This window comes from Pseudovirgaria hyperparasitica, assembly GCF_010093815.1.
Source record: "Pseudovirgaria hyperparasitica strain CBS 121739 unplaced genomic scaffold EJ05scaffold_5, whole genome shotgun sequence".
In the NCBI taxonomy this organism is placed as follows: domain Eukaryota; kingdom Fungi; phylum Ascomycota; class Dothideomycetes; order Acrospermales; family Acrospermaceae; genus Pseudovirgaria; species Pseudovirgaria hyperparasitica.
The window spans coordinates 1,627,990-1,644,535 of NW_022985553.1; the positions used below are offsets into that span (position 1 = coordinate 1,627,990).

At 48.5% G+C, this 16,546-nt stretch overlaps 5 protein-coding genes across 5 annotated transcripts; 3 read left to right on the plus strand and 2 right to left on the minus strand.

The window, feature by feature from the left end:
- Positions 1-443: 443 nt before the first annotated feature.
- Positions 444-8,734, minus strand: EJ05DRAFT_537194 (uncharacterized protein). The gene is made up of 2 exons (XM_033749366.1): positions 7,358-8,734; positions 444-7,309 (listed from the first exon to the last, which is right to left on the minus strand). The coding sequence occupies exons 1-2, from the start codon at positions 8,704-8,706 to the stop codon at positions 766-768; spliced, it is 7,893 nt and encodes a 2,630-aa protein (XP_033602468.1). The 5' UTR covers positions 8,707-8,734; the 3' UTR covers positions 444-765.
- Positions 8,735-8,932: 198 nt separating this feature from the next.
- Positions 8,933-10,621, plus strand: EJ05DRAFT_499207 (uncharacterized protein; the record flags this gene model as incomplete). Its single annotated transcript, XM_033746794.1, has 2 exons — positions 8,933-8,946; positions 9,004-10,621. The coding sequence occupies 2 exons, from the start codon at positions 8,933-8,935 to the stop codon at positions 10,619-10,621; spliced, it is 1,632 nt and encodes a 543-aa protein (XP_033602469.1).
- Positions 10,622-11,189: 568 nt separating this feature from the next.
- Positions 11,190-12,179, plus strand: EJ05DRAFT_484892 (uncharacterized protein; the record flags this gene model as incomplete). Its single annotated transcript, XM_033745394.1, has 1 exon — positions 11,190-12,179. One exon carries the CDS (start codon positions 11,190-11,192, stop codon positions 12,177-12,179), a length of 990 nt encoding a protein of 329 aa, XP_033602470.1.
- A 70-nt stretch (positions 12,180-12,249) lies between these two features.
- EJ05DRAFT_509685 (uncharacterized protein) lies at positions 12,250-13,637 on the minus strand. Its single transcript, XM_033748116.1, has 3 exons — positions 13,454-13,637; positions 12,692-13,390; positions 12,250-12,640 (listed from the first exon to the last, which is right to left on the minus strand). Exons 1-3 carry the CDS (start codon positions 13,473-13,475, stop codon positions 12,276-12,278), a joined length of 1,086 nt encoding a protein of 361 aa, XP_033602471.1. The 5' UTR covers positions 13,476-13,637; the 3' UTR covers positions 12,250-12,275.
- Positions 13,638-13,778: 141 nt separating this feature from the next.
- On the plus strand, positions 13,779-16,516 carry EJ05DRAFT_475038 (autophagy-related protein 7). The gene is made up of 4 exons (XM_033743721.1): positions 13,779-14,186; positions 14,242-14,350; positions 14,400-15,752; positions 15,816-16,516. Exons 1-4 carry the CDS (start codon positions 13,981-13,983, stop codon positions 16,305-16,307), a joined length of 2,160 nt encoding a protein of 719 aa, XP_033602472.1. The 5' UTR covers positions 13,779-13,980; the 3' UTR covers positions 16,308-16,516.
- The last annotated feature ends 30 nt before the right edge of the window (positions 16,517-16,546 follow it).

Genomic DNA, 16,546 nt, shown 5'->3' on the forward strand with positions numbered 1-16,546 from the left:
CGTCGACTCGAAAATATATTATCGATTTTCGGAAGCCGTCACTTGTCACAGAGATTGCTGATGAGGTTCTGGTTCCTATTGCAAGGTTACTGCCTAAGCACCGATTTTCTTCTTGTGTCCGGACTTTGCAATCACTTCGATCAACACTTTGAGACAGTTCAATACTACCGGTTTACTACTGAGATCAGCCATACTTTCCAGTTGTAATATTTCAGGTAAGGTACCATATGACTGGAAGCTATAGTAGTACGAAGAACAAGCAATGTTGAAAACTTGAAAAACATATCCTGGCCGTGGTGGAAGGATTATTGGCTGGTATAAAGGTCTATGGAGGAGAGACGGCATGTATGGCGAAGTCATGGAAGGTTGTGGTTGTATTTTGTCCAATCATTAGTCTGGCCGTAAAAGAAAAGGGTAAGAAGAAATGCTGCCTGGCGTTGATTGCCTTCTCGTTCTACACGGTCTCGTTACAGTTGTAGTATAGTATCAGGACTTCACTACGGTTCCCTTGCTGTATAGATACGGTATTGACTAGGTTAACATCACGGTGTGAAGATCTCAGCAACAACATAACCCTACTTTCATACCCGACACGAAGAAGCACGTCTATACCTGCTAAGCAGTGTTGTACTTTTCCACCTGCCGTGATCCTAGAACGCCCACAAATGCACTACCGGACACATATAACTATGGCCAATGGCGAAACTCACACAGATACACCCGCTCGTACTAGAAAAGTCTTCTGTAACAGGTCCACAGATCCTCCTACTCCCGCCCATTCCTCTTCCTCCGAAACTGCCCCTTCTCCCTCTTCACAACTTTCTGTTTTTCCCGTTTCTTCCTCTTTCTCGCTTCCTCAACCTCCGGCTCCCTTACTCTGTCTAAGCGCCTCTTCACACCTCTCTTCTCTCGCTCGTCCCTAATATCCTTCTCCACACGCCTCATTAGAGTCGCATAATTTATATCGCCCACCTTCTCACGCAGGATCACGAGTAGTTCGCCTGCGCCCTCAAGGAGTTTTTTGTAGCTAGTCGTCCATGCGTCTTGGTGTGGATAGCTCGGATGTGTTGTTGAGGGTGATGTGAGGACGAGAAGAGGGCGTAGAAGGGATGGGAGGCTCGGGGCGAGGGTGTCAAGGGGCAGATGGGTCGCGAGAGAGGCGGTGAGCGTGAGGGCGTGGGTCTTTGCAATCAAGGATGGTGGGCGCGCAGGTGTGCCGGCAGGCAGAGGGCGACGCAGGATTATTGATAGGGAGTTCATGAGGTGGATGATAGCGGTGGGCTGTTCTGTCTCTTTTTCGCTCTCGCTTGCGTCTTGTTCGTTATCTTCGCCAACTGCGTCGCTAAGTGACGCCGGCCACCGCAGCTCGTTCGCAGCGAATGCTTTGCCTAGGAACAAAAGGTTGCGAATGGATGATAGAGCGAGCTCATCACGGGGCTCTTGAGTACGTAGTACCTTTAGACTGCCCTTGGCGATTCGAACCATCGAGTCTCCATCGAGAACCAGGCCGTTGCTGCCGTGTAATGGGACGGGTGCAAGGCTCGATTCCTTGTTTGCACGCGCGAAGTCTGAGAGAAGATGTTGCAGGGCTTGTGCAGAAGATTCTTTCACCCAGGTATGAGGGTATGTTAGGGACGAAATCACAGTAGACCAAAGGCTGGAGTTCTTGGACGAGAACACGCGGACCGGAACGGCTTGCGAAATTTGGCTGAGGGCGCGCAGGGAGCGGAAGACCATTTCCCAGTTGCCATCCTGGGGATCTTCAAGACCAAGTGTGACATTTTTCTCGAGGCGGTCCAAGAAGTATGCTACTTCGTCGTTGTTATTCTCATTTGTCTCGATGAAGAGGCTATACAGTTGCACACCGAGGCTACGAACAGGAGGCTTCTCACTGTCGATGTAGAGCTTCAATTGCGAGACGATGTCTTTGCTTGTACTCTCATCGGCTTTCTCAAAGACGCGTTTGATCAGTACCTTGGCCATCTCTTTGCAGTCCCCTGATGTATCGTTGGCGATTGTCATTGTCAAACCGAGGAAGCAAGACATGAGAACCTCGCTCAGCAGCTCGCTGTTGATGTTCTTGTTCGTCAGAATATCATTCAGCACTTCCATTACTGAGCGTCGACCCTCTGGATGTTCGTAGCTCAAGTTTTTGATCAGTCTGCCTATCTGTTTCTTGAATCGATCTTTCGACTGCGGGTAGTTTGTAAAAAATTGTACGAAGACTCCACGAGCATGATCTCGAATGGCTCCAGTCTGGTTCGTAATCATTATATTCGACACCTCGGTATCCATGATATCGTAGATTTCGGTAATGACAATCTTACGTCCGAGAATAGCTCTGATAAAGTTGAACGCTACACCTTGTCGATCTGGTTGTCGTAAATCAGGCTTCAGACGGTTGAGAAGATAGGCTAGCTGAGTTTCTTTGACCTGCTTCACAGCAAGGGCTTCACGATCGCGAATTATTGCGGATATAAGTTTCATTGCAGCTTGAGCTAGCTCAGTACTCATGTTGGGTGCCGACCTGACGATACTGTAGGCAGTAGAAACATAGACCGGTCCGTTCTCGTCGATTTGATTTAGAGGAACTCGTATAATCCTGGTAAGCAGCTTTATTGCGGCAAGCTGAACCTCCTCGTGTCCAGAGAGAAGTGAGTCTCCGATGATGGGAAGAAAGCCGGCCAAATTAGCTGGTGTATGCAGATGATCGTATCGTTTCATGATTAGACGCAGGAGTTCTAGACTGAACCGCGCGAGTTTGTGCATCTGCGATGTAATGGCGCCTTTGTTGTGGTTGTGCCGGGCGCCTTTCATGCTAATCAGATACCTCTTCGTTTTATGATCTTTCTCCTTGATGCCCTTGCCTTGCTTATCCTCCGAGCTTGCAGCTTCTTGGATGACATCGTAGCAAAACTGAAGGATACCTTGCTGCTTGGAGACTTCATTTTGCGCGAGGCCCGTTTCGACCCGGCGTAGAAGATCATCGATCTTTCGGGACATCTGAAAATCTAGTTTCTCGAGTAAGAGGCTCTGTATAGGTCGGATCAGATCGATCAAATGAGCCAAGCTTGTCGTTTTGGCTAGAAGCTCCATCGAGTCGAAATTCTTTTGGCTTTTGACTTCTTTCATCTTGCTAATGTAGTCCTCAGCGTCCTTTTCTTGTCCAGTCACACCAAATATGCCATCCATGATGACATCAACGATTTGTGGTAGGCAGTAATCGAGATCGCCAGGGATCAGCTTGTCGGTCATGGCCACAAGGATCGAGTGCATGGTAAATGACAATACGTGGAGCTGATAGCCTCGCGGGAGTGCGGTACGCATCTCTTTCAACAAGAAGCTAAAGCAATGAGGGCCGATCAGGGAAGCGATCTCGGCTAATGTTTTTCGTGTCATGTCTCTTGCATCTTGCGATTTACTTCGCAAGATTTGACATATGTCTAACAAGACTGCAGGTAGTCGTCCATAGAATTCTTCTGTCGGAAGTACCTTCAGGAGTTTGACCACGGCGACAGCGACAGGGATTCGTAGGTTGATATCTGTCTCGTCTTTGTTGTGTATATACTGAGTAAGCTTTGAGATAGGTCCGCTGGTGAGATCTCGAGATACAACCTCGCGTTTCGGCAACGTCTCTGCTAACTTTGCTGGAACTGAGTCCACTTCCATAGGCTGCGGCTGTTGAGGATCGTCTGCCCTGGGTTGGGCGGCCTCACCATCCGTAGATCGTTTCGCCGACACAAATGCTTGAGTAAGGCCATCTGTGACGGCCCCAATGAGCTTAATGATCGGTTTCTCGAGTCCGGGCTTGCTCACTAGGCTATCGACGTAGCGGGTAAAGACAGCGCGATACTGAGGCCATTCGAGACCTTGAACCAGCGCTGTCATTGTGTTTGTCGCTTCCAGTGCTAAATTATGGGCTGTTTCATCCTCTACGGGATCAAACACAAAGTGGTCTAGTAAGGGTAAGAAAATCTTGCTGATACTTGCGCTCGAAAGCTTGTTTGCTTCACATGACAACCGTCGCAAAGCTCGCAGGCGACGATGCTGCTGGATGTGCAACACATTGTTGAAGAAGGACGCCTCGCTATCATTCCCGGCAAGGAGACCATACATATCGTTTGTGAGGGACCATTCAGGAAAATTAGAGACTACGTGCGCTAACACTGACAAATGCTCACACCTGACGAGCTCGGGGGCTTGTTTGATGCCCTTTTGAAGGCTGGGTAAAACAGCTTGGTGGATGAAATTTTGAAATTGAATCTCCTCTGGTCCAGATTTGTTGCTCTTAGCCTCAACAAAGCGTCGTAGCGTAGATGAAGCATCGAGGCGTACGGAAAGATTTTCAACGTCATTAATATGGAACAGGGCATTGTAAACGACCGGTTGCCACTGCCGCAAGCTAGAAGACGAAACAAAGCTTGGTTCACTAATGCTGCGAAAGGCCGCAGAGCGTCTTTCGAAGTCAGGCTCGTCCAATCTGTTTGGATCGAAAGAGTTGAGATCCTGGCAAAGCAAAGCAACACCATGAATATCTGTACCGACAGTGATTTGCTCCAAGACTGTCGATAGAAGAATTCTATTGTCTCGATCCCGGAAGTATTCGAACAATGAGCAAATAACGTCATACAATCCGTCCTCGGCATACTGAGACTGGGAGTCGCACAAAGGTACGAGACTGTGAAGTGTGAGGAGCAAATTATGCTTCGTCTTAGGACTGACTTTTCTTGCCGGTTCTTTAAGCAGAGCAGCTGAGATCCTGATCATTTTGACTGCATCATCACTACTGCTAACAAATGGTGCCAACTCGGCAACGCATAATATTGTAGCATCAAGCATGTCCTTCTTGGGGCTACAACGGATGACCTCAGCCAGACAGAGCAGAAGGGTGCTGATCTGGGGACCAAGAACACGAACTCTGACGTCTTTCCGAACCTTTTGATTCTCAGTGCTGTGCTCGTCCTTGATGGTAGCGGTCGCCAACAGTGGTCTAATAATCTCGTTGACAATGAACAGCTTCACTTCTGTCTGGGCTGATGGCTCAATCAAACACCCGCCGACCTGTCCAAGTATCGTCACACCGGTTGGAGGATAAGCTAAGAAGGTTGCGAGAGACGGCGACGACGACCAGGTCGAAAACAATCTGAGCATACCAGATATTGAGTGTGCGTTCTCGACTGGCAGCCTATCCAATCTGGGAAGCACTATTTCCTCATTAATGACTGTAGCATAAGGTGCCCAAGCAAACTCTTCGCCATTTGAGAACATAAGATTGAGGCAGCGTTGGGCAGCCTGTCTCATGGATCTCAAAAGTCCCTCATTCGAATTTGACACTTCGGATGTGTCTGTCTGATCTGGTCGTCCAGGACTTGTAGCCTCAGGTATGCTCTGAGAGGCAAGGAGAAAGCAAAATAACAAGGGGTCGGCGATGCGTGATAGAAATGGATTGATCTTAGTTCGCAGGGTATCAAGCATATCTTCAAACATGTTGAGAAGACCGTACAACTTTCTAGGCTCCGCGATTTGTCTTAGCTTGTCATAATTGCCCCTCTTCAGTCCATCGCCATCGATGATGCAGATCCCATCGAGTTTGCCCAATGCGAGAGTAAGGAATTCCGAGAAATCGTTACGGCCAGACGAAACATCGATAGTACGAGACAGTAAGGTAAACACTGCTTTACGTCGCGCCTTTTGCCCTTGTTTTCCACTAGCGGAGCCTTCGCGGAGAACAAGTTTGCCATAAAGTATGCGTAGGATAATAGGCATAACACGATCGTGGTCGTCTGTTCGGATGGCTTTATCACCTTCCTCCACACCCAAAAAAATGGACAGTTGGTCCCGAAAGGTCATGTCGTCCAGTAGTTTGAACAGGTCTTCCTCATATCGTAGGATTTGAGGCTCTTTCCATGCCAGTAATGCCCTCAAAGCAGGTTTTTGAATCTCAACATCGGCATTGGTCAATAAGGACAATAAGGCTACACGTACTTTATCGGACTCGTATAGGACCCTTGGATTGTTGAATTGAGCAAACAGCGACAACAGTGATTTCTGGTCCCTCCGATCCCACTTCAGTGTAACAACGTCATTGCTACACTTGGACTGTGTCACACTATCATTATTGTCGGAACGGCCTGCCCAGTCTAATAGGACTGGGACTAACGACCTATTGCGTTTCTCCGCAAACTCGGGTATGCCATTCAAGACTTTGAGTGCTTGGGTCCTGCAGAACTGGTTTTGAAGATCTGAAACGACGTTGGATGTTTCGAACAGGAGAGAGAGTTCTCGGTCAGGATTTGCAGTAGTATAGTGATAATTTTGTATCCTTTGTTGAAGCTGTAAGTGATTGAAACATTCAAAGAGATTAGTTGCTTTTGTGCTTGTCACGTCTTCATCCAGATATGAAATCTCGGGACTCGTAGTGATTTTAGGAACTGGAGGATTCAGCCATTCGAAGGCCAATATGGATATGGCATCTTCGCCATCCTTTGTAGTACTGATCTCTTTGATGGCGTTGACGGAATCATCCCAAGCTTGAGACAGTCGGAAATGGAGAATACCAAATAAGTACGAAGGGATTGATTTTGAGGTCCATGCATCGGTAGTGGGTTTTCGGTACGCTGTTGCCAAATTCCTAATTCGTAATGCGATATTTCGCGCATTCTCAAGATCCAAGGGGCAAGTTTCTATAGCAATAGCATGATCCATACATTCAGATTTGCCATCAACAACAGTTTTAAGTATCTCGAGCGCAGTCAGCCGAAGCTTATGCGATGGACTTGAAAGACACTTGCGTAGATTGCTCAGCAGAGTCGAGTGGAATTGAACTTCACCGAAAGATATATGATGCTGTTGTATGTGAGCCCGAACCGCAGTCCAGAAAGTAGTGAGTCCGGTAAGCTGAGAGGAGGCTTGCTCGATTTGATTCCAATGCAAACCATCAGATGCACCAGGACTTTGCGTAGTCGCGAATTCGAAAGCCTTTCCAAGGTAGAATCGCTGACTTATACCGTCACTGATGGAAATATCGTTGAAGGTGGAAGCCACGCAATCCATCAATCTCTGTGCTAAAACTTGTTTCTGTTCAGCTTGGAACGGCAGCTGTTCGGCCAGGATCAAACGACTATTCAACTTCCATATACTGTCCTTCGGTATCGCTTTTTTCGTGCCAATCGTATTAGATAAGTCGCATATGGCAGATTGCCACTCGGATGGGCATTGGAGAGATTTCGAGAGTACCTCGCTGTTGGCTAATCGCGGGACCACCAAGCAGATTTGGTCACCCTGCTCTTTCCAATTGTGTACAATGAATCTGAGATGATTAGCTAACGGTCAGAACGGTTGTAATGTTTGTGCATACTTTTGAAGATGGGGAAGTGCCAGGAAAGTGAAACGCTCGTGGTTCAAGTTCGACAACAAGATGCAGAATGGAAGAAAGTGGTTCAACCATTGTCCCGACGTCAAGAAACCGAGGCGGTGGACATAAGGCAGAGCGATATCCAATGAACACCCATGTAGCACCACAGCTAGGCACGATAGGATATCATAGAGGATTTTCGGTGAAAAGGATTGACTTTTGCAGGCTTGCTCAACATGCTCACGTAAAGCATCCACGCGGTTTGCCAAAGCAGCCCAATCAGAAACCCTCGACCCTTTTCGCACGCCACAAACAACAAGGATGAGTTGTGTACATAAATTCAAAACTTTCTCCGATGCCTGAGGCCCAGGTTCTAATGAGCCTACGATGACTTTTAGGAGTGGCGCAAAAGTATCTACTGTCGTTGCGTGAATGACGTTGACAATGGTCCCGCATAGTACCGTCTGTGCAGGTGAGGTATCTTCGAGTAAATCTGACTGAGTGACTTGTAAGGTTTCTTGGATGAGCTCCTGAAGTATGTTTTCTGCGCCAGAATGAATCCCATACTGAACACCCTTTATGGATTCGGCGAACAGGGTCATGACACCATGCTGGTAACGTGTAGCAGAGAGCGATCCCCTCTGGTATGTGTTCACGTCTGTCAATATGTGGCGAATGATGTTGTGGAGCGACTCCTTGTTCGACCGTTGACTAGCTTTGCGTAGCAAGAAACTCAGCGCTTCAGCGGCAAATGTAGGCACGTAGTGTTTTTGATGTTGCTTTCCGAGCAATGGTGCCAACCAATCGTATAGGGGTGTGAGATTTGGGACTAACAACTTGGAGAGGTATTTGAACAGCCAAGCAAGGCAGTTAAAACTCCACTCAATGGCTTCCACGTCTTCGTGACGGGCGGCGACCGAGGTAACGGCGATCAAGAGCTTTTCAAAATGGTCTTCGAACCTAGCACCCAGATCATGCGCCAATTGTGCGACCAGATCGAGTAAAGGCTGCAGGGAGAGCACATCCAATTTTCCAATATATTCTACAAGCAATTCTACAATTTGGCTTTGATTGTGGAGAATTTGGGGGAGGGTTTCGCAGTAGGGGTCGATTTGAGCCGCGAATGCGACATAGTTGCTGGATAAATTACTATCTCTCCATTTTGCGAGGGCTGTCTGGAAGTGAGAGGCGCCTGTGTCGTCGAAGTCGTGGCGGCGATCGCGGCGAATGGGCTCGATCTTGAGATTTTGTATCCGGTACGAAAAGCCCTTGAATCTGTGTTTACGCGTGGTCTCGGTACCACCTTTGCTTCTTCGTTGTAGCAGGGGCTTGGACATGTGTCCTACAGCCATGGCTGCGAGCGTGAGAGGGAAGTCTTGTCGTATAGAACAATCTATTCGTAAAGCTTCAAAAGGAAAGTTTAGAATTTTGCCAAAGCGGTGAGGATAAGCCACCGAAATCTTGGCGGGTGCGCCACAATTGACCCACTTTTGTGCATGGATTGGGCGTTTGCGCGAGACGACGCGCTTTTCTTCAAGGGCTTCAACAGCTTCAACTAGTCCTTAAAATATCCCAACAATGTCGTTAAAGCTGTAAGTTGATACTAGTCAATGAGGAGTATGAGTACCTCAAGCTGACGTAGAATTCAGCGTCGTAATCGGCAGTCTTAATGGTCAGTTTCGAGAAGCCTTCAAAAAACTCGCGACGTTGAATGGCAAACATGCATTCGCCTTTGCAATCATCGCTGGCGATCTCTTCGCACATCCGCAAAGCGAGTCTCCGGAGCAAGCAAAGGATGTGGAAGCGCTGCTAAATGGGCAGATTGATGTTGCGCTTCCAACGTATTTTATGCTTGGCAAGCATGCTCTTCCCGAGAATGTAACCAAGAAGCTTGATTCTGCATCTGGAGAAGTCTGCGATAACTTGTCTTTCCTAGGGAAGCGAACAACTATCAAAACTTCCGAAGGCATTCGACTCGTTGCTTTAGGCGGTGTTCTTGATCCTCATGTCACCACAGGCGTGTCCAAAGACAATTATCTTCCATTCTACTCGGAAGGCGACGCCAAAGTATTGCGAGGAGCTAATCATGCCGACATCTTAATTACTACACAGTGGCCGTCAAACATCAAGAGTGGATCAGGAGTCGAATTGGATCCACAACTGGAACCTGCTTCTTATCAGTGCATTGCCGAATTGGATGTAGCTTTGAAACCCAAGTATCACTTTTCTACGTCCGGGGAAAGTTTTTTCGAGCGTGAGCCTTTTCTGCATACCTCAGATAGTTCAACAGAGGGACCTTCTGTGACGAGATTTATCAGCTTAGCTTCTTTTAACAATTCTAAAAAAGCTAAATGGATATACGCATTCTCCCTTGATCCCTCAGCTTCTTCGCCCGCCGCCTTGCCTACCGACATTACTGCATCTCCCCTGGCTACCCAAAGTAAGAAAAGGACCAAGCCAACGCAGGGCTCTTCCTATCGATTTTCTGACGACAGAGGTCATCGTCAACCCAACAAACGCCAAAAAGCCCCTCCACCTGGCCCCTCCGAATGTTTCTTCTGTTTATCCAACCCAAACGTCGCATCTCATCTCATCACATCCATAGGAAACGAATGTTATATGACTACGGCAAAAGGTCCTCTCAGCACCTCAGACACTTTCGAGGACCTAGAGTTTCCCTCGCATATGCTTATCATTCCTCTTACGCATGCGCCAACTCTAGCATTTATCGAGCCTGAAGAAACTAGGGAGCTCGTATTCCAGGAAATGCAACGATATCGCAAGTCTTTGAACACCATGCTCATGAGACGTACCGCCGGCAAATTAGGCTCTATAGCCTGGGAGGTAAGCAGATCTGGTGGGATCCATACTCACTGGCAGTACCTTCCTCTTCCCTTAGATCTCGTCCAGAGGAAATTGGTTGAAGTTGCCTTTGAAGTGCAGGCAGAGAACGAGAATTACCCTTCGATCAAGAAGAAGGATATTGGCAATGGTTCCATTGAGCCAACAGATTTCTTTCGAGCGATTATCTGGGAACCAAGTGGGAGTCAACAAAATGGAGAAGGAAAGGATACATCTCTCTTTCTACCCCTAGATGCTTCGTTCCGCTTCGACCTTCAATTTGGTCGAAGAGTCCTTGCGAAGCTATTAGACCTTGAGAAACGTGTGCAATGGCAGGAATGTGGTCAAAGTGAGATCGAAGAGAAAGCTGATGCAGATGCTTTTAAGAAGGCTTTCAAAGATTTCGACTTTTCGCTTGATGATTGAATGGGCTGAACAGCATTTGAAGGCCTTTACGATGCACTTTCACTGAACATGCCGAGCATGCAACTACAGAGATATCCAAGTATACGGAGAGCAAAGCTACGTGAAGAGCCATCAGCGTGGTCATACACGTGCATTGTGACAACGCCTCAGCTGTGGCCACGTACCCACAAGGCGTTTATAAGGTGTCAACGCAGTGGCTACGACTTGCTTCGACCTTCAAACCCAGAGAGAATTACAGCAACATTGAGAATATATCATGTGTTTCTCGACAATTTCCTGCTTCTCGTGCGGGCACCAACTGCGAGATACTACTCTGAAGTCGTGTGACCATCGCACACCAGGGCGGTGCAAGATTTCAGACGTCGTTGTCTCTTACAGTATCGAGTGCAGTTTTCGTTGTTCTCAGAATCCGAGGAGAAACTCCCGTGAAAAACATGATACAGCGCAACTGTTGACTAAACTCTATAACAGCTCACTCTTAACTAAATCTACTGAAACATCAAAAACGAAGGTTGGACACGTTTCACAAGATGTTACATGCGACCAAAATTTGGCCTGGATAAGCTTAATGAATGAAGCTGATAGAGCTCAAGCGTCCGTCAGGGCCATGCGGAAAACCATCAGTTATATGCAGCAGAACCCATGTGCCACACAGCAATGCCGGGCTACAGACACAAACCTGTTCACGAAGCAGGCTCCGGAACCATCTATCCGGAAAGTATCCCGATTCAAGCCCTGCGAAAGCAACTTCAGGCCTGACGACCAGTATGAAGCAGATGATGACCCTAAGTCGGATCGACCACGTAGCGCCAACGTCTCAAGTCGCTCTCCCAGTAAAGGCTCGCCCGTGCAGGACTTGCAAAGCTCTTTGGAAGTTGCATCCAAGTCACCGAAATCAAGGCGGCAACGGGCGCTGGCAGCAGGCCACCCAGATACTCCAGACAACCGTTCATGTGCCAGTAGTCCGAGTACATTCCATGGCAATACTTGGAGACGCTATATTGAGAATGATATCAATCAATCAAATTTGACAAAAGAAGGCACCACAATGCATAAGGACTCCAAACCAATCAACAAATCAGTTCACAAGGACAGCAGTATTCGTCTGGATCGGTGCCATGGCATGAGCTGCCGTTGCTTGGATTGCCAGTACCACCCACCAGCTCAGTCAGGTATGCTCGTCGAGCGGTCGCGAGACGGCACTCTATATACGAATGGTGTAAAGCAACACATCTCAGCATCCATGACAGAAACCAAGGCCCAACCTTCAAAGGTCCAGCGTAACACTATCGCACAACATGCGCGGTTGCAGACTTACCAGAGTGGTCAGCCTTTGTTCTACAAAGAGCCTCTTAGCACCTCCGTTCCTTCAACAGGTTGTGATTCAAATGTGCCGTTCACAATGGCTACGAAGGAGGCTCTCGAAATCCCCCGGAAGAAGTTGCGACTGGAAGGACGAAAGGCGAGGGGATACTTTGAGGGATACCTCGATGAGGTGGCAGGAACCACGGAAACGAAAGAAGCATATCCATCCATCTTGGAACCAGCCGGATGCTAAAGGCCTGGTGCTTTACCGCAAAGAATTCACACGGCATGTACTATCCACAAGGAGTTCTTGCAGGCGGTATGCGTAAAGTAGGGTATCTCATAGGATCTATAACGTGAATTTCTCTAGCTGGTCAACGTGCCCGTTCGTCTGAGCTTTACTCTTTGTCGCAACCGCCAGATCTACCAGGCCCTCCTTCGGCGGTGAAAATTGCCTTAGCTTCACTCCTGCTTCCCCCAGTATTCGCTCCGCAGACCGATCCAAACTGTACTGCTGACTGTATATGACCTCGCTGATACCCACCTGCGCGATCTTCACCGAACACGTCAGGCACGGGCAAGTATTACAGTACAAGATAGAACCATCTCTGATACGCTCTCTACCGGCTTCCAGTAGCGCATTTTCCTCGGCGTGTAAACATAGACAAGTGTCAAGGCCAGCTCCGGCTCTAGCGGCCGTGTTACAGCGAGGGCCTGGCATACTATGTCAGCAATGTTCAGATGAAAGCAGTGAGGTATGCCTACATCCACCGTGGTTACAGTTCTTCATGCCCCTGGGCGTGCCATTGTACCCCGTACTGATGACTCGCCGCTCTTTACCGACCAGCACGGCGCCCACTCTCCTTTTCATGCAATTACTTCTCTGCGCCGCAAGATCCGATAATTGCATAAAATAGACGTCCCAGCTAGGCCTTAATCGCTCCTCGTTGGTCAAATCTAAATCGTCGAGACTAGAATATAGCGCCTCGAGTGAAGTGCTAGTATTAAGAAGACGAATACTGGCGCGGTTTAGAAGATATGCAAGACCAGCCTCATGACTATATATATGCACATCGTTCCTTAGTACAAATTCTGTCAAATCAGGCGGCGTAAGCGAGTGTCTCTCGCAGCGGACGCGGAAACGTTCCCAGCGAGTTGTGATGGGTGCGTCAACGCTGAGCAGGATGAATGCTGGGCGGCGGTCGTAAACGTCGAGTACTGACTCATCCCATATGTCTGTTGTCACCCAGCGCTGTTGCCAACTTGCCGTCACATGAGCAAGGAGGTCGTCGGCAGTGTGAAACTTGGACTTGGAAGATGTAGTTTCGTCAGGAGCTGGCACGTGAGCATCTGACGCTGATCGTTCTACTGGGGGTGTTGGTGCGTTCCTCGAGAGATAGAGACGTGTAAAGCCGTGTTCTCGGACTAAGTATTTGGCTATTGTATCTTTGCCAGCGCATATCCCTGATTCCATATTAGAGGATGGTTGACTATGAATATATAACGAGAGAGTTTCAAGATAGGTACCTCCGCAAATCCCAATGAACATGACTGGCTTAATCACACGGAACAACCAAGAGAAGTGAAGAACTCTGGATGGCAAGAAATGCTCTGCGGCCTTATATGTATTGCGCAGCTAGTCCGTATGCCTGGAGAATAATTCACTTCAGTCCTGACGATAGACAACGCGTCGCGCTTTGAGGAGATACCTCCCTGGGCAACGCGCGACTAATAATTAATACAGGCAGCTGCCCAGCCCAGGTGGACCCTGGGACTCGGCGTGGTTCAGGGACCAATGCGCGTAACTTAAAGAACTAATTAAGCTCCGGCTTCCCCGCCACCGACCGTGTCCCAGATCGCCATGACGCCTCAACTGAGACAGGACCCCTCCAACACCTCGATCATTCATTCACTCGTGCTCGTCCGCCTGAGAGCTCTCTAGGCTTAGGTACAGGCTCACGCGCCGGTATAGTGGTCAAATCCACTCCAGATTCCCATTATCCTTAACAAACTGCCCTCCTACACCTCACATCAACTACATAATCTATCTGACCATGACGGAATACAAGCTTCAATATGCTCCGTGGACCTCCGATATTGAGCTCGCTTTCTACGCGGCTCTAGCAAGTCTCAAAATCAACCATGACAAACTCGACGACTCTGCTCGTAAGGTCCTTGGTCTCTACGAAATAAGACCCAGCGATGCGCCAAGTCGATCAGCTCGTATGCAGCTTCACGGTTCCGCACTTACAACCGACGAGTGCGTTCGTTGAAATGGTTGCATCTATAACATGATTGCTAACAACTCTATCTAGGACTACGTCAGGCTATCTACGCGCCGAAGGTACTATCAAGAATGTCAATACGATCGAAGAGTTTAGAAACTTGGAGAGGCGGGCTATAGTAGAGCGCGCGGGGCGTATGGTATGATCCCTGCATCTTTCAAGTGGATACTGCTCATATCTGAACATAGATCTGGGACGCGATATGCGATGGAACTATATATTCTTGCCCGTCCCTTTTAGCCTCGTTCACCGCCATATCGTTCGCCGACTTGAAGAAATACAAGTTCACCTACCACTTCGCCTTCCCTGCTCTTGCGACAGATAACTTATGGACCATGAGCACAGCACCCGGTTCCGGCCACACCAAGCTGGGGCATAAAGAGACCACTGGGCTGGTGGATGCTGTACAGACCTGGAAGTACGGGGTTGACAGTAGACAACATGGCTTCTTCCTCGCGAAGAGACTTCGTCACAGAACCCCTGAAGGCGAAGATCGACCAGAGACTCCAAAGACGCCAATGACGGAAGAACTTGGATTCTCCTGGGCAGTAGGGTCACTCTCAAGCTACGAGAACGACTTTTTCAGAGACGTGCAGTCTGAAGACCAGTTTGTCTGCTTTGCAGACCCATCGACTTACCCCGACGTTCCTGCATGGATGCTCCGGAATCTCTTAGTCCTTATTAAGTACAAGTGGCAGCTCAAAATGGTACAGATCATGTGCTACAGAGACACCCATTTAAGGCGCGATACGGCAAACAGCATCATACTCACATTATCTACATCCTCTACGGCAACAATGGAAGACTTCAAACCAACGAGTCAAAGTAGAACTTCGCTCATGCCCAAGGTCATCGGCTGGGAGAGAAATGCGGATGGCAAGATGGTCAGTCGCCTTGTCGATCTGGCTGCATACATGGACCCCCAAAAGCTTGCAGATCAGGCTGTAGACTTGAATCTCAAACTCATCAAGTGGCGAATCGCACCCTCGTTAGATCTTGATATAATAAAGAATACGAAATGCCTTCTTCTCGGGGCGGGGACACTTGGCTCATATGTTTCGCGGAATCTCATGGGCTGGGGGGTCCGGAAAATAACATTCGTAGACAATGCCACCGTCAGCTTCTCGAACCCTGTCCGTCAGCCCCTCTTTGATTTCAAGGATTGCCTTGAAGGTGGTGCGAAGAAGGCATGGCGCGCATCGGAAGTGTTACAGGAGATATACCCAGGTGTCGACTCCGAAGGACATGTCATGACTGTGCCAATGGCTGGACATCCAATAACGGATGAGAATAAGACAAAGGCCGATTACGAGACCCTGAGCTCGCTCATGGATGAGCATGATGCCATTTTCCTACTCATGGACACCAGAGAAAGCAGATGGCTACCCACAGTAATGGCAAAAGCAAAAGGTAAGATTGTCATGAATGCTGCACTTGGATTCGACACCTTTGTAGTGATGCGGCAAGGCCTGCCTGCAAATGGTCCAAACGAAGAAGAGCTTGGGTGCTACTTTTGTAATGACGTCGTTGCGCCTGCCGATGTAAGATTTTCTTACCCCTTATACCAGGCCCAGATTTAAGTGCAAGTGCTGACACTCTTCAAGTCCCTAAAAGATGCCACTCTAGATCAACAATGTACTGTTACTAGACCTGGGATAGCTCCAATGGCGTCTGCTCTTCTTGTCGAGCTCCTTGTTTCGATCCTTCAGCATCCGCTTCAAGCTCGTGCGCCAGCAGACTCCAGCGCATCATCTGGCGCAGCCCAGGTCCAGAATTCAAGTACAGCGGCATCGAGAACACTTTTCAACCATCCACTCGGGCTGATTCCGCACACCATCCGTGGCTACCTCTCCACGTTCTCACATCTTGTTATCAAAGGCAAACCATATGACTGCTGCAGTGCATGTTCGCCCAAAATTCTGGATTTGTACAAGAAGGACGGGTGGGATTTCGTGAAGAGGGCCATCAACGAAAAAGGATGGGTGGAGGAAATCAGTGGCTTGGCTGAGGTGCAGCGTAAAGCGGAGGAAGCCGAAAAGGAGATGGATTTTGAGTTCTCCGATGCCGAAGATGACGGTGAAGGGGAACTCATCTAGGGTAAAGGATAGAAAGCTGGCGTTGCATTGTAGCGAAGGTTATAAGCATTTACTGGCGTTTGGGGGCATAGAAAGACCGGACTTTTGGTATATGGTGCAAGGGGAGGGGGGGCGACCAGAGGGCATAGCCATAGTTTTGCAAATAATCTGCGGAAGACGTATACAGGCAACTCGTATAGTAGATCGATCAATAGTGATTGAAAGACTCCTTGTAATGCTTAAGCTTTCTGCGATGTCAA